This window comes from Cariama cristata, unplaced genomic scaffold, assembly GCF_000690535.1.
Source record: "Cariama cristata isolate BGI_N322 unplaced genomic scaffold, ASM69053v1 scaffold10875, whole genome shotgun sequence".
In the NCBI taxonomy this organism is placed as follows: domain Eukaryota; kingdom Metazoa; phylum Chordata; class Aves; order Cariamiformes; family Cariamidae; genus Cariama; species Cariama cristata.
Genome location: NW_009615793.1, coordinates 79,167 through 104,590, shown reverse-complemented (window position 1 = coordinate 104,590; position 25,424 = coordinate 79,167). Strand labels below are relative to the sequence as shown.

The window sequence follows — 25,424 nt, the reverse complement described above, 5'->3', positions numbered from 1 at the left end:
GTGTAAAATTTATTTTAATATGGCTAAGTGAAACAGTAACTTTGATATAGTTGGGAAGCAATTTAAAGAAACTGCTGGTTACTTACGTTATGGTTTCAAGTTTATAATCACATTTTTATTAAAGTTCTTTGATACTATGCCTCCTAAGAATGCCTTTTTAAATTGAAACGCTGATGTTAAGGGAAGATATTTGTTTTGCTGATACTGCATTATGGAATTTAAATGGGTAACTGCTGATTGTTAAGTACTCTGTGTGTGTGTGTTAAAAATGTACAATGTCTCTTTTAAACATAGTGCAAGAGATACACAGAGGAAAACATTGTGAGTAATAAGTGTTTTGTCCCATCTACCTTTTGACAGGAGAATTAGATGACAGAGAACAGGCAAAGCTGGAAGTAAAAGTATGGGATCCAGATAGCCCCCTTACTGACCGTCAGATTGACCAGTTTTTAGTTGTAGCACGGTAAGATTAAAATCCTCTAATAAAAAAAAAATTCCTTTTCCTTTTTCTACTGACTATTTATTCCCCTATATCGTGTTACTCAACTTGTTTACCATTTTGTGAGCCCTTCTCTTTCCCACAGTTAGCTAAAAGAGAAAATCAGACAATAACCTTCTGCATATTTATTGAAGCTACCAATACAGAAGAGAGAAAAAGAGAGTGAGTTTTGGAATATGCGATACTCCCTGTATTTCAGGTTATAGTAGAATTTAATACTTTAAATGTAGACATCAGTCTGTTTTCCCCTCAGAGTAAATGAAACAGGATTGCAGTGTTAATATTTCAGTGTTGTATTATAGTACTTGGAATTTCATAGTGTAAAATAAAAGTTAAGAGTAGAAATTAAGAAAATGTTAACAAATGAAATGGATGCAGAACTTGCCCAATTTGCATATAAACTGAGTAATACGCAGTGCAATTATTTTGGATGAATATTGAAATAAAAGTTTTGAAGTGATGCATTTCATTAGTGAAAAAATCTGGTCAGTTCAATGTTATAAATTAACATACGTTTATGCAGATTTATGAGAGGAACATCAAAACCCTTGGAATTTATAAATACGTTTAAAAATTATACCTCTACTTTCAATAAAAACCAGAAAAACCAAAACCCAAAAATTTCAAAACTCTATAGACTTCTTACTGAAGGACAATCTACACTCATAATACACAGCATATTTCACCTGTCCTGTAATTCATACTTAGATGGCAGAGAACTGTTAATCACAGCTAATGTAGGGATTTTATCCTGAATCTCTCCATCTCCTGTATTTTCTGTAACCTCGTTGCAGAGGGTAGTCTGAAATCTTCTTAGGCAAATAATCCTTTTATGTTGTTTCCAGTTTTTGTTCTTTATTCTTTCTCTCTTTTGAACCAAGCATTTCAGGAAAGAAATACAGAAGTTGCTTTGTATTTTCCAGCTTATGTGTATGGTGAAATGGGTTGCCAATTTAATGTTTTACAGTTCAGATACTGATCCACCTGGGTTTCTTCTTTTTCCCCCACTTTGTAGTGCTGTATCCTTTCTATACAACAGTAAAAATTACCTGCCCCTGTTGAATTCCAAGCAAGCCAGAGGGGGGGATATAGGTGTAAACGTGCATCTCTTCAGAAGATCACAATGTCTGGTAGATGCTCCATAGAACAGAGCTCATGAAATGGAACTACTTCTGTCACCAGCAATATAATACCTGGACACATATGGGCAGACCGTTATGGGGTGCCCTAAAAACCATCTGCATGAAGATTATGTGTGTTTTTGAAGAGTTCATTCATTGCCTTCACATCCCTCTATTCCTCAGTTTGCAGCCACTCTGGGAAGCTGAAGTAGTGTATTGTGAAGCTGAAAGTGTTCCCAGAGGAGTGTACTAGTAAGCAGTCTACTGGGAAATGACAGAGAATAAATTAAATTTTTAGAGAAAAACATTCTTCTCTCTTCTTCCCCTGTGCAATGCTGTGCCCTGACCAAGACTGCATTTGTTTAGGAGTTGATAAATTTCTGTAAAGAAGCTTTCTGTTATGACCGGGAATGGGTTTTGGCCACGCTGACTAATTGTAGCTATCCAAGATCTTGTGGTAGGCGATCACTACCGACCATCTCTGATCAGATGTTACTCAGGTACCACTTTAGTCCACAAAACTCCATTCATCTTTGTAAGCTGCTTTTGAACTGAAAGAAACTATTTCCAAGCTCCTATGTACTTGCATTGACCAACTGCAAGATCACATTTCTGTTGCATTAAGTGCTTCCAAGACAGATTTTCACCAATTTCTGGAGAAGCAGTTCTGTTATGATGATTGTGGCAGCTTTAAATTCAGTATGTTGAGTACTTGCAGGTAAAAGCTTGCATTATACTGGACCCCTAAAAGCTGCTTGAGTAATGCTGGAGTTGGTGTTATGATCTGGTGAACTGTGTTTACAGACTGAGAAGATAGCTGTGCTGTCGTCTTAACTGCAGTTCACTGAGCATTGGCTGTGCCTGTTGGGTTTCCAGTGAGAATGGTATTTCTCTGATTATGTTTAGTTTAGTAAATTTGAAATTCTGACAATAAAAACTTCTTCTTAAATGCTTTCCTATATGTGATTTTGGTTGAGTGTATGTATACTGTCTGTATTTGAGAATTTAAAAGCATTTTCACGTGGTCCGTTTTACATGCTGTGTCAAAAGCATCCAGTATTCTCAATTTTTTTCAGTCTGTTCTGGTTGAAGGAAGAGTTGCTTTTGTCATTATAGGCTTTAGCTTTTTCAATCACACAAGCACACTTTGTTGGTTCTTTAGAAGGTGTTTAAATACCTTCTTCTGGTTTTTGTATTTGTGTTGCCCATTTGCAAGAACCTTTGTATTTGGCCTTGGGCATGTAGCTTTCCCAGTCTTACAAGTTTTTTTTGCTGTCTCGGGAATGAGAAGCCTTTTTTCTAGGTTTATATGCTTGGTTGGTCTGGGCCTGTGACTAAGCCCTAGCATGCAATAATTTACTGGATGTAAAGGTAGAAGAGTATGCCTATCTTGTCCAGAAATTAGAGGTAGCAATGCCAGAGAAATCTGTGGAGATTTTGAAAAAAGCGTAAGAATACTTCAGCAGAAGGATCCTTAACTTTGACCTCCCTCAGTAGTCTTGCTTGACTCTCTGGATTTACAAATCTTGAAAGTACCTTATTGGTACTACTGAAGCATAATTTGGGCAAGGGCTCTTGCTTGAACTAGCAAAACCATCTGTTAGGAGAGGCTTGAGGCATCAGTCTAATTTATTCTGGTTTTGAGTTGTTTCTTGGCTAATGCACTGTCATTTGTACTCTGGCAATGAGAAATCCAACACCATTTTCTACTCCATTCAAATGAGATACGGCTTCATCAACCAGTTTTTGTTCTGTCATAGATATTGGCAACAGTTGTTCTGTGTCTACAAGCTTCGAAGAACAGAACTCTGGGAAGCTGCAACAGCAGTTTAGATCTGTCCACGTTAGCAAATAGTACAATACAGTAGAAGTAGATTTGTAGAATCGACATGTTTCGTGCTGAGGACCTAGCATCCACACTGTGCACACTTTGAGCAGTTTTATTTTTAGGCTAACTCTAACCTGGTCCCGTGGACTAAATATCTATGAGCATGTGGAACTACTGTTTAACTTAACAGAAATCCAGTTTGTATGCTACAAGATACGTTTTGATGTTGGTTAAAGTGCAGTAGGTAAAGATGCTGGGAACAGTTGCTTTGAAACTCCATTCCTAATTTGAACTAAAACACTGGTGGAGATGCACCCTGTTTTCTCCAGTCATCAGTCTCTGTCATTCCTAATATTCAAGGAGTACTTAATTTCCATGTGAGATCTGATGTTCTCTTTCTAACTCTGTTCCAACTTGTATAATATTAGGAAATAGAAAGTTTCCTATCGTGTGTATAACATAATAGTCCTGTATTTTTTTTTGGTTTGTCAATGAGGTGAAAATGGTCCTGACGAGACTCAAATGCAGTAGGATGTGTGGGCTCCTGTCTGGACAGATGCTGAGAGCTGTAGACCTGACCCATTTTTAAAAATTTTCTTTCTAACTGCTAATTTGGTCTTTAATTCATTACATGATATGTTTTTGGTACATTATAGTTCTGTTTGTGTACTTTGTGATGCAGTGACATGGTTAACATCTTAGTTCTTCTGCTTCATCTATAGTCTTCTGGAAGGAATATATCTCTAAATCAAGCTATTTTTCAGACATTTGTGGTCCCAGCTTATTTCCAACTAAATCAGAGTTTTGAAGACGAATTAAAATAGCCTTAAAGCATTGCATCTCCATCTTAAAAATTTGTTCTTTGATTTCTTTGAAATTAAATGGCATCGCATACCTCTGGCTAACATAAGCAGGCATTCAAGAGAAATATGTTATTTTTTGATGTAAAATCACAGAAGAATGGAAAACTATGTGTTAGTCATTTTGAATTAGAGCTTGATCCTTCCTGTGTTCCCAGTTTTCCATTTTCTGTAAGACAGTGATTACATTCATTTTCTGTTGGTTACTGTTGATTGTTGTAAGTGCTTATGTTGTATGAAAGTGTATTTGTTACACAAATTTGTCTTACAGTGAGGAAGGGAACACAATGCAGCTTCAGCTAGCAATGTGTCTTTCATTGTATTGAGGAAAATAATACACTTGTCAACTGAGAACAGTAAGTGAAAACATCTTAGTGTGCTCAAATAGTAATACTCTGTTCTTGCAAGATAATTCAGTATAGTCAGTGGCAGTAGACAAGACTCCCAAAGCTCATCAATGAAAATAAACACACAGAAGTCACTGGTTTGAAAGCTTCAGTATTAGTGTGCTTCTGGATTCTCTTTCGGTGGTGAGAAGTAAGAGGAATTGGAGTTGATGAAAGAGGTAATGAAATTTAATGGCAGAGTTGCAACATAAAATTATGTGGTAAAGATGGTGAAAAATCTTGATGCCAGTGCTGCACTTGCAAAACTAGATGTTTGTTAGCAAGGTGAATTACAGCTTCTAATGGTAGGCAGATGGTTTGGCAATAAAAAGGAAAAATATGTTCACATCGAGTTTACTAGGAGTATCAAAAATACTATGTTTCTGCCTGTCTGTCATGCTTTGCCAGTACATGTTTATTCCTTTGTGCATTTTGTGTTACTGTATTTCTTCTTGAGCAAATTCATTTGAAAACAGCTAATTCAAACTTGAAGCTGAATTTCTTTTTGCATCTATTCATGAATTTTCGTCTATTGCATTATAAAGAAAAAATTTCTGCAACAGTGTTTTCATTATTTTGGGGGGCTGTAAGTATCCTCCTCTGACTCTGAAATTACAGGATGGTGTACAGATGATAGCTTAAATCATATCGTGTGTATTAAACGACTCGTATCTATCAGATTCTGTTTCTGTTGAATAATAAAGATTTCACACATGTTCCATTTCTATTCATTTAGTAATGAAACGGAAGGTTCATTGTGGTGCATGGGGACATTACATGTAATGCCACCCCGTACGCTAACTTCTTGAGACTTTCAGAGAAGGAACAGTGACAGGTGACTTTCATGTTTATCAAGACATCTCCCTTTGCGCTCTAAATACCTGGAGCGATAATAATGAGGCATAGCACTACACAGACAGTTGCTTAGAAATGCAAGGAAAATGTGTCTTCTGGAACAGCATCATTTTACTATGAATATGTTCTTCATGTCAGATTTTGCATTATCCAGTAGTAAAAATCTCAGGGATATTATTTTTTAGCTTTAATATTGTGCTGATATCTCCACTGAAGAAGGTTGTGCTGTTTTTTTTTTTTTTCATTCTTTCCAAGATTTTAAGTGTCACAAGATTCTCTTATGGAGCAATCACATATTAATTGGCTGTTTGTAAAATGCTGTTATTGATAACAGTCTAAGAGGTCATCTTTTAGGACCATTTCCAACTCATAGTGAAGGGGAACATTGACATAATAATAAGGAAAAGAAAAAGCTTTCCTAATATGTAGGAAACCACCAAAGACCCACTTAATTATTTTCCTCAAAAATGTTAACTCTGAGGTGAGGTATAGGTCTCACTCATTAGCTTGCAAATATATGAGGAAAATTTGCAGACCCATGTATGCACAGAGGTGGTTCGGTTTAAGGGTGTCTAGGGTATACCCACTACTCATCTCATATCACTGAAACGGAGGAACAATGTATAAAAGTGAACAATTTTAAAATAAACATCGTCAGATTAAAAAGGATCTTTGTCTCAGCTGGATTTTTGAAAATACAAAGTAGAAGAAAACAGAGAGTTACTGGCCTGGACCCAGAACTTTCTGGATGTGATTTGATGCTGGACTGCTGTTGCTACCGGGGAGACTAGTGACTATTTTTATCCTCATATATAATCACAGTGGTTCCAGATTTTGTTTGGTAAATAACGTCCCTTTTCAAAACTGGTTACGGATGAGCAATTCAATCTTTAGAATTGTATTATGATGGTCTCTTGCATTTGCTGCTTCACAATTTCGTTGGCTACCAGTACTACTAATCTTAGGCAAAAATATGAACAACTACTTCCTTTAATGTCTTAGATTTGAGTTATAAGAAATTTGGAGCAATGTGTTTTCTGTGTTCAATACTTAATCTGAAGTTTTGCCTGAATGTAGGGCACACAGGCACAACAAGATGATGATGAGCTACTTCATGCCTAGAGTTCACTGTCAGGTTATTTTCTGGACATAGATATTGTTGAGTTTTGCTGAAGTTGTGGATTTATTCCATATTCTTAGATCCTGGCACTGGATTATCTTGAATTTTTTTTTTATTGTTTGTACAGTTGTCAGCTGCAATCTCTGTTACAAGTCCTTGAGAGCATGTTCTTGGTTCTGGTCTTTAAGATAATTAAAACAAGGAGAACCTGATTAAAGTAACACCGGATCATTTGGTCTAGTCCATAAAGCTGTTACACCTGCTTGCTGATACAGCCTGTGCAAAGAGTGATCTCTCTGCTGCTATCATCAGTTGTTTATCATTCTTGTCCATCTCTCTGCAACCTGTGTAATTCACTGTCTGTGTGCCTTTTGGCTTTAGCTTATTTTCGGAGCCATGGGCAGTGTCAGTTTCTGTTTGATGTCTCAGTACTTTTAATTACTTGTTGAATAACTAATTTGTGACTAGCTTACTGAGCACATTTTTTTGGTTGAGTGAGTTTATTATTGTTATTATTGAATTAAATGTACTTTAATTAAATATTTACAGTTATTCTTTGGATTCTACCAACTTAATGGAACATTTACATTAAAGTGTCTGTTTAAAGGAAAAAATGAGTAGTTACGGTGTGATTGTTCAGCCTGCGTCGGCTTAATACTGAATTTTATTTTGGTAGCAGGCAGGTGAAGACAATAACGTGTCTTCTGGAAATGGCTGTTGGTTAGTTTTTTGATGATTGTTTGATTTTTTTTTTCCTTTTAACATTTTTAAAATAATTCTTTGTTGGTATTATTGAAGAGGGGAATCATGCAAGGAAAAATGACAAAGGAATTGTTTGACCTTTGTATCAAGATGTTTCTCATATATGTATTTTAAATGTAAAAACAACAAATAAGGTATTTTAATGATTTCTAAAATTAATATTGAATTTGGGTTTGGATTGTATGGCTAGATTATACAGAACACTGTATATCATTGTTAAATTTTGAGACTAGTTACTATTTAACAGCCAAATGCTCTAGGATTCCTACGCTTATTTGGATAGTCTGAAAAATTCTCCGTTTTTCAAAAGTTTCCACGGAAAGGTGAACTGGTAGTTATATTGATTTTGACACATAGCCACAGACACATAGAGACCTCTCCCCGCCCCCAGCATGGCATGCTGCCTATGTTTTATGGTGGTTCTTATTTGTTTTGCGCTCACGTACCTCGCGCTCCCACGCTGTATTCCTCTGATGGTTGCGAACCTCTCCTACTCAGTACAGCACTGGAAGCGATGTCAGCTAGTGCATCAATTCTTTATCACTTATTGGAAATAAACCTGGCTTTATGTTGTGTCTTAATTTTGACTTTACATACTGGGCAACATAATTCACATATGCTCAGGCTCTGAAGTCAGCCTAAAACATTTGATCTGCTAGAGAGTGACTTGTGAGGACATACTTTTTGTAATTTTCATAGCATATTCTGATTTTACTTTAGAAATATGGTCAAAAGAAAATAGTGTTAATTATGCAAAAGGAAGATAAGAAGCTAGTAGGCAGCAGCAGAAGGGAAATGCAGTCATGCCACATGCTGCTTTACTGGTTTGAACAGTAGCGACAGAAGGATCACAGGAAAGACTATTTAGCTACAACCCTTATCAATGCCAGCATGTTTAAAGGGGTTGAGTGACTATCAGGAAATGTGTTCACAATAGAGCCTTATTCTCGGGACTGATTTGCGGACAAATACTGTTTTATGTACTGCCAAACTTTTTAAAAAAGAAAATAGAAAGTGTGTGTGTTCTTGTCACATATTTGCCATTTCTGAAAAGAGGGAGCAAAAGTTGTGGAACAACGTTTGAATATAACCTAGTTGTTCCACAGCCTTTAGAAATTTAAGCAGTTAATATTTGGAATGTGAATCACTGCTGTTGAATCTTAACTGTGTCTTAGGAGTTTTTGGCAGCAAGTACTGAAACATGCATTCAGTATTAAATGTTTTGAGATTCAAGATAAAATTGCAATAACAGATGTTATTGCCAGTTTCTCCATCATCAATGATACACCTTGGTGAGTTAAACTCTTGATGCACATTACATTATTTTATTGTTGAATGGCAGGTTTATAGTACACGATAATGTGACGTTTTCAGTGTGTTGTTCTATTGTCAGTGACATTTCTCATTAGAATAGTTCTGTCCTTATAACTTGGGTAGAGTGTAATTGCTGAATGGGGCTCCAGTCCTTAGTGTGGAGACTTAGACTGTATTAAAAATGTTGAGTGAGTAATTGGTTCTTTGGATTTAGAAGGACTTATGTCATAACTGCAACAAATAATTCTTTTCTAATATCATAGTGATGCAATGCACCTCAAAAGTCATGCAACTCAGGGTGCTGGAGCAGCTTCTGTTCTGTTAATCAGTAATCTTTTTCACATGCTGCTGCATCTTTGCTCATTTTCTGTATGATATTCTGAGCCCAGTCAAATTCTCTTGTGCATCTTTCCTTTCACTGTGCATGGTATGTGGATGTGCTTCCAAGAAAAGTTTGCAGTTTCGAACAATCACTGTCATACTAATTCTCCACCTCTATTCCTTATCTTTTGTTATTCTGGTAAGTATAATAAATGCCATGTACGATTCATCAACAAAAGTGAAGGGAAAAAAAAGGTAAAGGTCTGGAGAAAAACAGGTCCATTTCGAACACTGGAATGCTTTTATTAAGTAGGCTGAGAGATCCATATCTGTGACAAAACCATGATTTTGGAGGTACCTGAGACTAAGCAATATGCTTTCTTTGCCTCACTGGTGGAAGTAGTAGACAGGCATTACTGAAATGAATAAAATGTTACTAATTTCTTCAGGGGAACATGGTGAACCCCCTTTTTTTATTTGCATTGTAATTTGTTAAACAGCATTGTGGCTTTTTAACTTTTAAAATTATAGTCATGATTGTAAAACCTAAACTGAGTAGGATCTTTGACTTTGTAATTAAGCAAAAATTGGTACAGTAAAAAGTTGGTACATTAGAATTCTCTGAGTATATTTTGTTTCCATGCTGCTGTTCTTATATGTAGATTGTTACTTTTGGGGGAGAAGGTCAGAGTTTTTACTGCAGTGTTAAGTGATTTGTCTTTATCAAATTGTCCTTTGTTAGCAAAGATCTGAAATCTTAAGAGTATGTGAATTTTATTTTTAAAAGGACACTTTTATAGATACGACGTTGTCTTATAATAAGAAAGAAGTTACATCTTTCTATGTATTTACTGTCTGCTGTTTCCCTGTTGTAGTGCGGTTGGCACGTTTGCTCGAGCATTGGACTGCAGTAGTTCTGTCAGGCAACCTAGTTTACACATGAGTGCAGCTGCTGCTTCCCGAGACATCACACTGGTAGGTGGCTTCTTAAAAGCCCTACAACTTTTTTTATACCTGTGAGTTCAACACTATCTATAACTCCAGAGTCCCAGTCCTCTGGATAACTGTTTTCCTTTAGATACCTGCGTGCAAGGTGCATGTGTGTATGGTAGATAATCCTGTGTGTTTTCTGTAAGCTTATTGGTGGTGCCCTTGTGATCATACCGCAAATCACTTGAGGTGAAATCTATTTAAATATAAAATTTTCGTATTTGATAATTTGCACAGCAGAGTGGATAATACACATTGTATAGGGATTCATTTGGTATAATTGATCAATAGTGTGATTTAAAGTATATGGTAATAAAGCTGACTGAAAGTTGTTTAGTTAATAATTTGCACTTACTAGATGTGTGTGTCAGTAAATTTTCTAAAAGATAAACAATCTGACTTTGTAAGCAGCTTTTTGAAGAATATTTTACTTAGGATATCCTTAGGATGTTTCCTTAGTTTAATAAAGTTTTCACTGTAACGTAAGCACCTGCATCTTTTAGAGAAAGTTAAAAATATATTAATTACAGACCGATATTCATATTAGCTGAGATGACAAGGTGTGCTACAGTAACAAAAGCATGCCAGGAAAACTATATGAGGGAAAAAAAAAAATTTACTGTATCATAGAATCATGTTGGACTCAGATTTCCAAAGACGTCACCAGGAGTTCTTTATTATTTGTGTACAGAATCATGAGGATGATAGTTAAGGCTAAAGTAGATCTGCTACTCATCAAATCGTTGAGTATTTGAACCAGAGGGCACTCGATGAAGTCAACATATCAGTTTAAAACAGTTAGGTACTGCCTTACAAAGTGGATAGAGAGCCCCTAGGATTTAGTTACACAACATTTTATGGGAACAGACAATATCAGCAGGTTAAGAAAAGGGGTTAGAAGAGTTGTGGACCATGGGTCCATGAATGGGTACTGAGGAGAACAGAGAGAGGTGTACCATCTAGCATTCCTAATTCCCGAGGTTTATAGATGCTGGTAAATGAAATGGGAATTGATCTCAGGCTGTGGTTAGACTTACCTGCATATTTTCTCTAAGTAATATGCCTTGGTGCTGCTGTCAGAGACGGAATGCTTGGGTAGATGGATGACTGGTCTGATCCAGTAGGGCAGTTCTTACATTCCAGATAAAATATATTCGTTAGTATGATGAGAAAAACACTTAATTTTTTAAATTTTGCAGTGTACTCAAAGGATGTTAAACAGGAAACTGATTTAGTCTGGACTACAGTAGTGTAGTAAAAGCAGTGGCAAAATGCAATGTCTTCAGTATTACTCAAAATGAGTTTTCTGTTTTACACTTGCTGATATGACCTTACCAACACAATTCTGTTCACATTAAATGCTTTATTTTTTTCCATCGAAGTTCTACTTCCTTAGCTTAATATTTTTCATTTTATTAAGATTTCATTGGATTAAGAATTTCGATTAAATCCCACACACTGTGCCTCATTCTTACTGTATTCAGTGATTAATAGAATAGATTCATCCTTTTAGAAATTTCTTCGTGTTTGAAAGTACATGTGCAATGCTGCTAATAAAGGGATGCATTTGGTGTTTGTGCTGTATAAATGTTTCTCCATTGCAAATGATCCATTAAGTTCCATTACACTTAATGAAAGGCATATCTTATAATGAGGCACTAGAGGAGCCACTCCAGGTTTAATTATTGTGTCTGTCTCTTCTCATTTTCCTACCACCTCAGCTTTTTAAAACCCTTCTCTTTTGCTCTTTGGCAGTGTACTTCCTTCTAAGTTAAGAAAAGACATATTTGTCACTATAGTAGTTACTCTTTCAAACATTCCCATGTTAATTGGGAACATATTTTGAGCAGCAGTTAAAGTTAGTACAGGCGTTTGCGGAACTTGTGTGTGTCATTTATACTTTGGAAGGGATGTAGATGCGTAACACTAAGAAAATTATACTGTCTGTATTCTTAATGCAAGGCAGATAACCCTTGCACCTGAAGTGCTATTAATGGGATTTCTATACACCACACCTGTGGCTTTCCAGTATTCCTAATTATTTGTTTCAATTAGAGATGACTGTGAACAGACTAATACTAAAAAAAACCCCAAACCTCACAATAAATGCATAGGTTATAAACATGAGTAAATTCAGGGTGGATGTACATGTTAGGGAGGTCATGCAGCTCAACAGCAAGTGAGAGGCTACTTTCAGACTTCCTTATTTTGAAAATACGGGGCAAGTAATGTGACAAGGCAGGAAACTACCAATGCTTTTAGAAAACCCTACTGAAAGACATGAAACAATATGTTTACCTTCTTAGATGATCGTAAATGTTCTTTTGTTACAGTGATAAAGACTTGTGAGGCAAACAACCAAGTGAAACTTGCATTTCTGGCCTTCTCAGTGACAATGCTTTCTTTTGTAATGAAAATTGATCTCTGAGAAGGGAAAGAAACTGGGAAGGTATCAGATTCCTAAACATTGCGTAGTACTTACAGTGATGATGAGAGCCATTAAAGCAAAGCAGGTTGATGGAATCCCTTCTCCTTGTGGTGGGCTTGTTCGGAAGAACCTGTGCTACTTTGCTGTAAGGATGTAAATCTGGTTTTGGATGTCTCTTCAAAGTGAAAAGTATGAACAGGTTTTTCCTTTGCATTTTGAGTGACACCTTTTTAATGATTTTTGAAATATATGTGGCTCTGAAGATAAACATGTTTGAAATACTGGCATTTTGAGTGACACCTTTTTAATGATTTTTGAAATATGTGTCGCTCTGAAGATAAACATGTTTGAAATACTATTGAATTATAGAATCCATACCGTGTTTCCAGTTTGAGTGCTTTGTTGGAGGCAGTTCAGTCTAGTTGATTTAACTGACTACTGAAATTGCAGCTGGTTTGGGAACTGTGTGTTAAGGCTGGTTTGCAGCATGCCTGTGACACCTTTTTAATGATTTTTGAAATATGTGTCGCTCTGAAGATAAACATGTTTGAAATACTATTGAATTATAGAATCCATACCGTGTTTCCAGTTTGAGTGCTTTGTTGGAGGCAGTTCAGTCTAGTTGATTTAACTGACTACTGAAATTGCAGCTGGTTTGGGAACTGTGTGTTAAGGCTGGTTTGCAGCATGCCTGTCATTCCCTTTCTTCCCAACTCCATGCAGCCCTTGCTTAGGTGTTGGTGGATAGTTTCTTCCTTTACCTGCTTAAATTTGGACTTGAAATTCTCTCTGTGTGGCTTATACCTTTCCTCTGGTGGGACCCCTTCTCTGCGCTGGACAGTATGCTCTGGGTAAGAGTTCTTAGGGAAGGGTGGTTCTTCCTCTGTCCTTCAAGCTTGTATTTGGGACAGGCAATGCCAGGTCTTCCTAGCCTCCTCCTCCATAGGTGTCAGATACCCACTAGTTGTTTCTTGCAGTTTTCTCATTCCTTGGGTAAAGCAAATAAAAAGGAGATACTCAGGACTTCTTGTCTTCTGGCTGCTCTTGCGTTTTCTAGCACAGTTTACTCAGTTCAATATGGGACTTTAATTGCAGATGAGGGCTGACAAACCTGCAGAAGGCAAAGAGTTGTTATCATGGGAACTTGTCCATGGTCTTCTGTCACAGAACAGCTCGGTGAAGATGCCGCTTATGCACAGAGTGCATTATAAATCTTTTCTTAAGTAATATAAAAAAAAGCTTTATGGAATCAGATGTTTATTATAGATGGAAAAATGAACATAAGGCAAGAACAAGATCCTGATTTATTCACTTCTGCTGTAATTTTTAAGAAAGTTGGTATCAGTGAATAGATCCAGATTTAGCAGCCCTTGGCAAATGCCCAGTATGTACTACTTTTCCACAAGTGCTGCAATTTAAACAAAGATTTAAACCTTGGTAACAGATACACTGTAAGAGTTCAGTTTTGGGGCCTGGTTTACTCATTGCCTGAATGATAAGCAGTTAACCAGTGGTTTTATTTTACATTCTCTAATCTGAAGATTATGGATCTTAGACATTATGTTACATATTTCCATATTAGGAATGGAAATTTTAACAATGGCTTTTTCTCAAGGCTGGTGAATTTGACTTGAACCATAAGGAAAATGACATATTGTAGGATAATAGTGATATTACTTCTTGCAGACAAAACAGTTCAAGAATCATATGCTTGATAGGCTTCAAAGAGGTATATTGAAAGCTGGAGAAAGACTTTCGCCACTCATAGGAGATGGCAAAAGATAAGGAGAATTCATTAGTTGCAATACATTTGCATACGGAAGCTCAACTGAAATTGCTCTGTAAGTGCTGTACTGACACACAATGCAAGAGTGGTCCTTCCTTGAAAGATTTTGGGTGTCCCTTCTCATAAGACGACTTTAGGGCTATCTGAGAGATTTCATGCTACAGTTGCAACTCATCGCTGTGGTGGAACAAATAGGTAGGAGACTGGTGTTAGTCACACTCCTTACTGTGCTTTATACCTCTAACACCTCCTTCAGCAAAATAACTTAAGATTGTGGCGATGGGGTCTTTTGGGACGCTGAGCCAGAAAGGCTTCTTGTATGTTGCTCATTTTCCCTGCGGGTGGATTCATGATGTAGTTGCTTACTTTTTCTATTCTCCACCATTGCTTAGTGATGTGAGTGTTCAGTGTTACCGGTAAAATGAAAAATGCTATAAATTGTTTGTTTTCTGTTTTCCTCTTTTATAATGGAAAGTTAACCAAAGAAACCTCATTTATCCATCTCTGACAACAGAGTTTAACAAGGGACAAAAGTATTTCTTACTTTTCAGTGTGATAATGAAAACAGCAAATGGCTTCCTTCCCCAGCAGTGAGAATATTGAGCATATAGATGTTTGGGCAGCTGTTTAGCTACTATTTAGAACTTCTGTTAAGTGAAAATGGCCTGTCAGTCAATATATGCCACTGTCTCTATTGGATTACTTGGAACCAGTTTCTACCAACTGAAGATTCTCTAGAAATGTTTGCTAGTAATTTGCAGGAACTAATAAACTAATGTCATTTTTAGTACACACTTTATTAAGGCATTTCCTTTCCCAAATTAAGTAATAAACAATTTATTTTCCTTATAATCCACAGCAGAAAACTTACGATGTCAAGGTAAATTCTAAATGCAGCATTAGTTGAGGCTTCTTTTGTGGCTTATAGAAAATAATACATTGAATTTGCATTAACTGAAATGGACTACTGTTGATTTAAACACATTTTTATTCTTTCCTTCTCCTTGCTAGTTTCATGCAATGGATACACTGCATAAACACAACTATGATTTGAGCAGTGCCATCAGTGTTCTAGTGCCACTTGGAGGGCCTGTCTTGTGTAGAGATGAAATGGAAGAGTGGTCAGCATCAGAAGCTAGTTTATTTGAAGAGGCATTGGAAAAATATGGCAAGGACTTCAATGACATTCGACAGGACTTTGTAAGTACGAAAGTAGTACAGTCTTCTGTTACTGTGTTTTTGTAGGGGTGAGCGTAACTGCTTTCTGTAGGTTTGGAAGATTAGCTAGAGAAAAAAAATCTGTGGAGCTGATATATGTAATTAACATACATACACATTTTATCTGGCCGAAAGTCAGTATGCTTTCTTGTTCGGTGCCATTCTTTGGAAAGATGTTGACGGAAGATAATCTGTTCAGTGGTTTAATACCAGGTAGGATGTCTCATGCTGATGTGTTTTGATAAGGCTTTTTTCAAGGATTTTACAAGCATCGGAAAAAGTTCCAGCAACTTTTCAGAGCTTTTCCACAATTTCTAGTGAAATGCATTAGCACCTACATGGCTCTGCTGAGTGTTTTTGGAAAACTGGGGTTTCCTTCTCTGGTTAGCAGAGAAAAATTTATATTCAAAGAGCTTTTAAAGTGCACTACAGGGAGTTAGTCTGACATATTAGGTATTTTGGCAGTAAAGGAAATGTTTTTCCAATATGTTCCGAGTGCACTGTTTTTGGTACTGAAGTATCAGAGCAAAGTTTTAATTTGCTGAATTGTAATGCGGAGTAATGAAATGAAATTGATTCTAACACCGATTGCTGGGACTGCTAGTAATTTGTCTGCAAATTTTTTTCACGTTTCTTGAAGAGCCTCTTTCTTTCAAAGAAAAAGATTTATTCAGCTTAGGCTTTGTGAAAAGGTTAGGATTTGAGCCAAAGGAATTCCATTATTTAAGCCTGAAGTCGACTGAAACACTTTCACAACAATCTCATTCCACTTGACTCTGAGAGCTCAGATTTTTTTTCTTTGCAGAAGTTATTAATAATCTTTGTGAGGGAGAACGGTACTGTATGGTGAACGTAGAAGTGTTTCCAAGATAGAGTGCGGAACAGCGGGAGGCTTGGCACCAAGCTGAGCTGTCTTTCCTTCACTTTCACAGTTCTGAAATGAAATTGAATGATAATTGAATGAAGGTGGGAAGGGAAGGCTATTGTTTTTCTGAGAACTGACATTTTAACAGGTGTATTATATCTACATGCTTAATTTTGAGATTCCTAAGGGAGAAAATGTTCGCTGCATTCATCACGTAAGGTTGAAAATTGCATCGTGGATGAAATAGCTCTGTTCAAGAAAATACCAGTGGAAAAGAATATTTTATAGAATTTTAGAACTGAAATCTTAATGTAAACTACAATTCCTTATTATTTCTCATACAGATAAAAACGATCCTCAGCTGTAATTGTACAATAGTTCAGTAGCTATGTTTTCTAACTAAATGTTTCCTAATACGTAGTATTTGGCTTTTCAAAATGCCTAAAGCATATAATACAGATGTTATTAGCTGTGTACAAGTTGAGTCCTAACACGATTTGTGACCAAGTATGCCTAAGCCTTGTCTCTGGTATTTATGTAGTATTTTTATTTTCTGTATGATTTCTGTGTTGTGTAATATCTAATTCTGTTGATATGCATACATTAAAGTGATACAGTGGTGTAATGTGTGGCGGGAATCACTTATGTGTTTGTAATGTTCAAATGCTACGTATTTGAGTGAGTCTACTAGAAGCTGTTTAAATTGTTCAGATTTTATCTCGGGTAGACTCCTAACACCCTGCCTCTTTTACTGAATCTTCCTTCCCAAAATGCGATTTTCCCTTGCCATCTTCCTCAAGTGAGATACGCACAGATCTAGAGGTAGGGTTACATAGCCTACTGAGGGCACGTTAATGTTGAGTTGGAGTGCAGCAGAAATGGATGTGGGGCACTGATTAATTATAGTCTCATTTAGTTGAAACAGGGGTGTTGTCTATTTGTCTATCCTTAGTCCTTTTTTTTTTTTTTTACCTTTGGAAAAGTGGCATGTCATTTTTAAAACATCATTAGAAGAACATCTATTTTACATACCAGTTTATATGGTATTCGTGCATACAGTCTTGATCTAAATCTACATAGCTTGAAATCTTTTGATTATTTTAATCATTGTGTAACCTTGGGATATCTTAATTTCTCCAGAGTAAAATTTATGTGTTCTCACTTGCTATGTAGCATTCTAAAAGTATAGAGATTTGAAAACAAACGTTTGGTTTTAAGTAATCATCTGGAATAGTCCTTCAAGGTTTAGGTCATGGATATATGAAAAGTTTCTGCAAGGTGAGGTAGGTATAAATATGTAGCACTTAAGCAGTGATCTTTCCATGAGGATACATTTATACATTATCATCCCTCTTTTCAGTGGCTCGTCATTGAAAAGTAAGTACTCTTATGTGTGTTGTAAGAGCGTGGACAAAGAAGCTAATGCAGTGGTAGTATACATGCAAACTTCTTTGATTGTCTGCGTAGGATCTAATGATGAAATTAAATCCTGTGGTGCCCGAGATTAAACCCGAACCTAAGCAGTCACACAGTACTGCCACTGTACAGGCAAGACTGTCACGTTGCATGGCAGAAAGTGGTTGGTAGCAGTCTCCTGAAGCAGAAGGATTATGCAGTACCTGCTTGAGTCGTTATATGCCACAGGAGTTGCACTTTCTGAATTGTCCTGCATTTGCATGGCATGGCAGCTGCAGTTGCAGCTCTTACATGCTAGTTCTCTAAAGGGCAGGTTCATTTACTTTTCCAGCAATTAGTAAGAACTGGCACTATTTGATGTTCAATGTGCAGCTCAAGCATTAAGCTATAAACATTAAATATTAGTAAGCAAGACAATTATTACAAATTGAATGGTGTAAAGGAGTTTACCTTTTTCAATAGACAGAAGCAGCTCATTTGTTATCAAATTACCAGTCTAGCCTTTGAATAATGATTTTCATCAGCTGTTACAGGAGCTCATTTGTTGATGTTCTGCTGTCTCTAAGAACCTGTGTGAATCCTAATCAACCTAAACTTTTTAAGTTAATTGAATTTACTCGATGTACTTGAATTACTTCACATCTCAGGGTAGTAGAATGGAAGACTAAATATTTTATCTTCTCCAAATATAACTGTTTTCGTAATGGTAAGAGACATCTGTTATGCTTGTTAACTTTTAGTTTTTCATTATCAACAGTTCTTACAAATTTGTAACTGTTACATCTCAAATATGGCGGGAAAGGACTTGGGAATCAGACTTGAACCATTTATAGAAAACAGGAGGAACTTTTTTCCCACTTCAGAAAATTACAGAAACGCGCCTTAAAGTTAACATGTTCATTTTAAGATACTTTACAATCATAAGTTTTTCCTGTTGGTCTGATTTGAGTGGTCCATTTTTACCCTGAAGAAACTAAAGAAACTGAAAATTGCCCTCTGTTTTTGTACTACTGACACCTTTTTGCTGATTTTCTTCTACAAAAATGTAGAAGAAACACAGATGGTTATTTTTACTTCTTTCAATTAGTATTTAATAGAATTTGGTAATGAGAGTATATTATTCTATGGCTGTTCACAGCTTCTCTGGCAGTTCAGAGCAACCTCTGGAAAATTCGCATGCCTCTACAGTGTTTTGATATTTGAGTAGGTAAACAGAATACAGGATATTCATACTCAGTCTGTCAAACAGATTTTCTGAGTTGGAATCAAAGTGTAAAAGGATTATGGTTATCCAGTTCAAGCACCTTAATTACCTTTTAATTGTAGATGCCCTTTGAGTGAATGAACATACTGATGTCAGAATCATAGTTAAAACAGATTAAAGTATTTTCTAGAGAAATGGCAAACATCATCTGTAGCATGAATGTGTTAATAAGTGTTCAGGAAGGAAAATAAGCATGGAGATGCTAAAATGTACTCATTGATGATGGCAGGTAGTTGAGGTGATAGTGTTTCGTCCAGATGCCAGGAAGAATATGGACCTAGAGACTGAGAAGCAGCTCATCTGTGACCCCGCACGAAACATGTTCCCATCACTGGCCTTTTCTTGGGCAGATTTCTCTTCAGGCGTAGTTTACCTGAGAAAGTAAAAGGATTTTAGTAAACCAAATTGTGTTGCTATTTATTGGAACATCAGCTTCTGCATTTGTTACACTGCTACTTTTTAATGAAATGCAAATGGACAGGGATTTACATGCTGCGGTACACTGCCTGAGAAAGAGTTCACAGCTGAGTCTGGACCTGAATCCCAGCTCCTGAAAGGCAGAGGTGGGAGCCAGATTCTGTTGCTCTAAATGTCTGCAAGCAGGCAGCGTGAAAAACTGTCTGTGAGTTCCTGCATGCAGGGAGAGGCAGCTTGATACGGTGTTTCTCTGTTGTTTTAGGAACTTAATTAAAGGTTCAGGAACCTATTCTTTTGGTATAAGACATGCAGCAAGCTCCAAAGTGGAGTGAGTAAGGTTGGAAAGATATGTTTCCACACCTGTATTTTCTGGGACTTGCAAAAAATCATCCTTATTTCTGGAAAGCAGAGAATATTAGTGTTAATGCATGCCTCTAGAAAATATCATGTACAAAATAGTAGCATGTTTCCAGGTTATGAACAAAAATTGCATGAATTTTGTAAGAGAAATACTAATTTAAATTACAGAAAAAAATTCAAGGAATTAAATAGATTATTTGGTAGTAATTAAAAATGGCTGCTGTGGGCTTAATTTTCTCCCCTAAACTTAGGCTAATACATTTTTATTTTACCGATGAACATGTGCACCCAAAACAATCATCACCATTGTCAATTGCCCTGAGTTCTCACAGGGATTTTTGTGAAATATTCATTGTCAGTATCACCCTTGTTGCTCAAGGTAGCACTTGTCCCTAGCATCCTTTTGTTTCTTTTTTTAGTGGTCAAGAGTGTGCGGAGGTTGATAGAAAACTAGTGGTATTGTATAAGCAGCTGATTTCTTACAGGACTTGAAAGACTTGTGAACTAAGTACAGTAACTGTTGTATTTTTTAAGAGTAAAATTATCTTGAGACTCGAGCACAGTCTTGTCAAGATGATTTATTTTAGTCCTGCTGTTGTTCTCCGTCTGATACACTTTATAACAGAGATATTGCCTTCTGTGTTTCCTGATAGAAATCTGGATTCTGTTTTGATCATTTCATTTAACCATATGGTTTACACAGAATAAATTACATTTGGTTTTGGATGTGTATTATTGTTGTAAATCTCCATCCTTGTTATGTGTAAGGAAAGGTTGTCTGTTTTTAACAGTAATATGTATTCATTTGCATATGGATTTTAATATAGTTATTTAATACGTTCACATTTTAGTATTAGTATCACCTACGCTTGATTTTAACATGTATTTAATAAGATACGGACATTGCAATTTCTTGGAGCCATGTTAATTTGTAACAAATGTTTTTCAGCTCCCTTGGAAGTCACTGACTAGCATCATTGAATATTATTACATGTGGAAAACCACTGACAGATATGTGCAACAGGTAATTTAATTACTATTACAGCATGAACTAGTCTGCCATGTTCTTAAAAAGTCTGAACATGTTAAAGCATAGAAATCTGTTTGTGTTCTTAAAAAGAAACATGGTGGGAGGCCTATGGTAATATTTCAGGCTATAGACCAGTGGTTTTGTGCTGTTCACGGCGTACATGGTCAAATCCTCCGATGCCTACTGTACATCACGTAGCTGTGAAGAGCTTTTTAAGACATTTGTATTGTGTGCTGGTTTGTAGCAATGTGATTCCTGGTTCCTACTGCAGTATGGGATAAGAAGGAAATGGGCTACAGAGCAAATACTTTAGACTTTGAGGCATGGGACTGAAGGAGAAGGAAAAATACATTGTGTTATAGTGGCTGCTAATTTTGTGAACCTTTTATTGGTACTCCATGATAAAACATTACTTTGGCATTACCAGGATTTAAAAACAAAATTGAGAATGTTCTGCATACAGTGGATGTGTTCATCCTTCTGATTCAATGTTCGATTGTTTGAGTTGCTCTGGAGCAGAAACATGGTAAGATTATATTGGGTTCCAACACTGGGATATTTTAAGCAGGTTTAAGCAGAAATTCAGTGTTGGTGCTTTTTATGTAGTGCTCTTTATATATTTACTCCTTGGTTTAGAAATATAAAATATTTAAAAATACTCCATTTTAATTTATGATTTAACATTTACGTTTGTAACTCCTTTACTTGCTGGATAATTAGTGGTAATGTTATGTACAGCACATTGGAAATAAATTTTATGCTGTAATGATTACAGCTGTATTGTTAGATGGATTTTTGGAATTGCTCCAGATTTTGTTGTGGTGTGTCAGAAAGACGGTTGCTTCAGGTTGTTCTGGATTATTTGAAAGCATTTCTACATCATCTTGTTAGGGCATGGAAAGTCAGGGAAAAGTCTTTTACCACATAGTACAGTCTTGGACAATCACTAGGACTTTTTACTTCTATGGATAATACAAATAGAAAATAATATGCTGTGTATATTTTCTGGGTTTGTCGCCATTCATTTCACTTCTAACGCTTTTTTTGCGCTGTTAATCTTTATCCTAGAAAGGTATTGCCAGCAGAGATTTGCTGTGGCTTTTGTCAGCTCTTAAGGATTGGGCAATGGATGATCTTGAAGAATTGGATAAAAACATTTTATTGGTACTGAAAACCATGGAGTAAGGATAAATTGTGCAAATTGACTTTTGTCAACACTCTTGGGTTGATCAGGGACTGATCTTCTTTCCTGTGAAATTTTTTTGAAATCATAGAATCATTATGGTTGGAAGAGACCTCAAAGATGATCAATTCTAACCATATACCCGGTGCCACCATGCCCCCTAAACCCACTAAACCATGTCTTGAAGTGCCACATCTAAACATTTTTTGAACACCTCCAGGGATGGTGACTCCACCACATCCCTGGGGAGCTCGTTCCAGTGCCTAAAGACTCTTACAGTGAAGAAGTTCTTTCTAATGTCGAGCCTGAACCTCCCCTGGCGCAACTTGAGACCATTTCCTCTTGTCCCAATACTTCCTCTGGAGTGGTTGGTGAAAGACTAAGACACCGTTTCTGAAATTCTGTAGAGATTTATTATGATTCTGTTACTATAACGATCAAGGTGTGTGATGGTGTGTTGACTTTGTATATCCTTTTGTGGGATTAGATTTTTAGCCTCACTGACAAGAGAAACACATAGGCTTATGGTTATCTAAATTGAATGCTCTTATAAATGCCTGTGTTTTACCTGTAACTAAGTAAACTTAGAACATCCGAACTCAGAACATGGCAATAGACCACAGGATTGAACACTTTCTTTCAGGGTCATGCATATGATCATCAATAACAAAACCAGTGTAGACCACATACCTCATTTTTATCTTGGTTAACATTTCTGTAATCCTTCCTAATGAGAGATCAGAACTTCATCCTGCCCTTGTGTAGTTTGTTATGGAATGATAAAAATAATAAAGTTCAGTAAAAATGGTATCTGTCGGGTTTTTTTCCCCACCAGAACAAGCTGTGATAATTGAATGCATTTCAGGGTGAAAATATGCTGGGTAAGAAAGTGACAATTTCAGAGTCATTCTTCTCTAAATGCCATGCGTGAGGGGTAGGGCAGTTTGGCGGAATGGGAAGACAAAAAGGTTAATGTGCATACTTGAATCTTATGCATAAAATACAGTCTCTGAATTCTAGATTGGTATGATTTAATATGAAAACTTGCTCTTTAATTATCTTTATTTCTTTGTGCGAATTGGCTGCATTGCGCCAGGTGTTAGAAAGGTTTCCTTGTCATAATTGCTACTAAATGTTAACCTTGCTTGGTAGGTAAAGGTGGTGATTTAATGACAATGGAGATATTGCTGCCACCTTGCCTTCAGAGCGTGATTCCTTCAAGTCAAGGTGAAGGGAAGTAGATACGTTAAAGTTCTCAGCCTGTGCTGAATCTGTCTTTGTCTAGCAAAACTAATTCAGGCCTTGGGTAGTCATTTTTGGCGACACGGGACTTTTCATGACCGCTCCATTATGTAGTGTTTGAGGAAGGCCAGGTGGGTGATTCTACTGAATGAAACGTGTTCTCATTAATTGTGGTGTTCTCCTTAAAAATCTGATTCAATGCAAAAAGACTTCTGCTGAGACTTTGCAACGGAAGAAGGGAGAACATATGTAAGGATAACTAAATTACTGTACTACAACAATATATTGCATTTCCCTCTCACTTATTTATTTCCACTGTTGAAAATAGTACTAAGTAGAGAAGTGGTCATTTCTTGGATGTTTGTCAGTAGATATTCATAACAAAAGTTCTTAAAAAGAAGTAACATTCAGTTTCAAGGGTAGTTGATTAAAAGTAGTAGAGCCCTGGTGAAAAGCTGTGTTAGTGTAGCTTGACCTCCCTTACAGTGCAGTCTAAGACTTGTTTGGAATAGTTACTGTTTAAGATCAGATGTAATTTTTTGTTTTCAGGAAAAACATCATCTCTCTTTGTGACATTGCTCCAATGATTTATTACCCTTATTACAAACTGGTGCTTTGTTTCTTGTCTGAATGCTTTGAATTTCAACTTCCAACCTTTAGTTTGCCAGTTTTCATCCTCTAAATTTCAACAGGCAGAGCTTTTATCTCAGAAGATGCAACTATTTGTTGATAGTACTGTTTCTGCATCCTTTCTTCTCTCTTGGTACCTAAATTTGATAGGTCAGTGTGAATTCAAGCTGTGATATTTTCTGTTGCGTTTTAGTTTGTAAAAATATAGCTTATACTGAAATGGCATTGTGCGATTGTCTTGTAGAAAGCAGTATATCATTCACTTTAGTAAATAAAAGAGGAAAGCAATTGCTAAAATTGCATTCCTTACAACCCCCATGCCAGTACTAAAAGTATGCTAAAATTTAATTAATGTGTATAGTCACTTCTCACCGAAGTTGCCGTCAGGGCTTAATACAGCTTGTTTCACATGCCTTTACATTTTGACAGTGCTTCAAGGCTACTTTTCCTCATTTCTTTCTCTTTATTGTGTGTTTTTCTCTTTTGTTCTGATGGTCTTGCTAGGTGCACAATGAGATTTATTTCTCTTTTTTTGTAGAATGGGATCAATTTGTTATGAACCTCTGTGGAATGAATGTTAGCTGCTGACCTGCAGTCTTGCATGCTTTTTCAGTTTGAAAACAAATTCTATATTGTTGGGTATAATATGAAAACGAAAAAGAGACAGTTGTGGAAAGCCTGTGGCCTGAAGCTGTTAAGCGGAAAGAGTTCACCGTTGAGAGCTCTTCTGCTGGGGCTGTGAAATGTTCTCAGATGAAAAACTACCAGTGTATGAGACTTGGAGGATGCTGCTGCTGTTCTTTCTCCTTCCTCTTGTGAAAACTCACTTAAGCAGGCAAAGCACACCATGTTTGCATTTTTGCTGTGGGCCTGTTGAAGGTAGTGCAGTGTTGCCAAGCCTGGTGCTCGGGAAAGACTGCAACTACACCAGATATATCAGTGGAAGTCAAGTCTGTAGCTCCGAACACAACTAGGCATCTGTGAACAGCAAAAACCTGCTTTGTTTAAAAAAAAAAAAGCCTACCTTGGAAATAAATGGAAAAGGGCTCTCATTGCATGCGAATTAATTTGTGGTCGCGTGGACTGCTATTTGTCATAGATTGCTCCTCAAAGATGCCGTTTTTATAAATGGGAGTTACAGTGATGGATGGCATAGAGGCAACTTTCTGAAATGGAAGAAAGCAGTGGTTTACATGAGGAGGTTTACTCAGGCTACTCAAGCAGTAAAGCTGATCAACCTGGTAGCTCACCTCATGGCTCAAGGAAAAGCAGAGTCTTTTGATGATACTTTTCTGAAGGTGGGAAATATCTTCCTGGATTGTGAGCCTTGCAAAGATTGGATATCAGAAAATAAGAGTGTAGCAGAGAAGAGAATTGCCTGTTGTAGGAGAAATGGAGGACTGAATTTTAAACACCTGATAAAGAAAGGCTGCCTCTTGAGAGGCAGGCAGGTAGTGTTGATTTATTATTGCTGACTGTCAGGGTCCTCTCTTTTTTTTTTTTTTATTCCTCTGTAATGAAATTGACTT

The 25,424-nt window shown here is 36.7% G+C and overlaps 1 protein-coding gene across 1 annotated transcript in view; it reads left to right on the top strand.

Annotated features, from left to right (window-relative positions):
• Nucleotides 1–333: 333 nt before the first annotated feature.
• Nucleotides 334–25,424, top strand: part of LOC104161494 (metastasis-associated protein MTA3-like) — a gene marked incomplete at its 5' end in the record, with an annotated part of 81,400 nt that continues 56,309 nt past the window's right edge. The window contains 4 exons of the mRNA XM_009699956.1: nt 334–463; nt 9,942–10,041; nt 15,282–15,470; nt 20,760–20,834. Of these exons, the coding sequence (XP_009698258.1) occupies nt 334–463; nt 9,942–10,041; nt 15,282–15,470; nt 20,760–20,834 (494 nt within the window). The remainder of the gene's footprint in view (nt 464–9,941; nt 10,042–15,281; nt 15,471–20,759; nt 20,835–25,424) is intronic.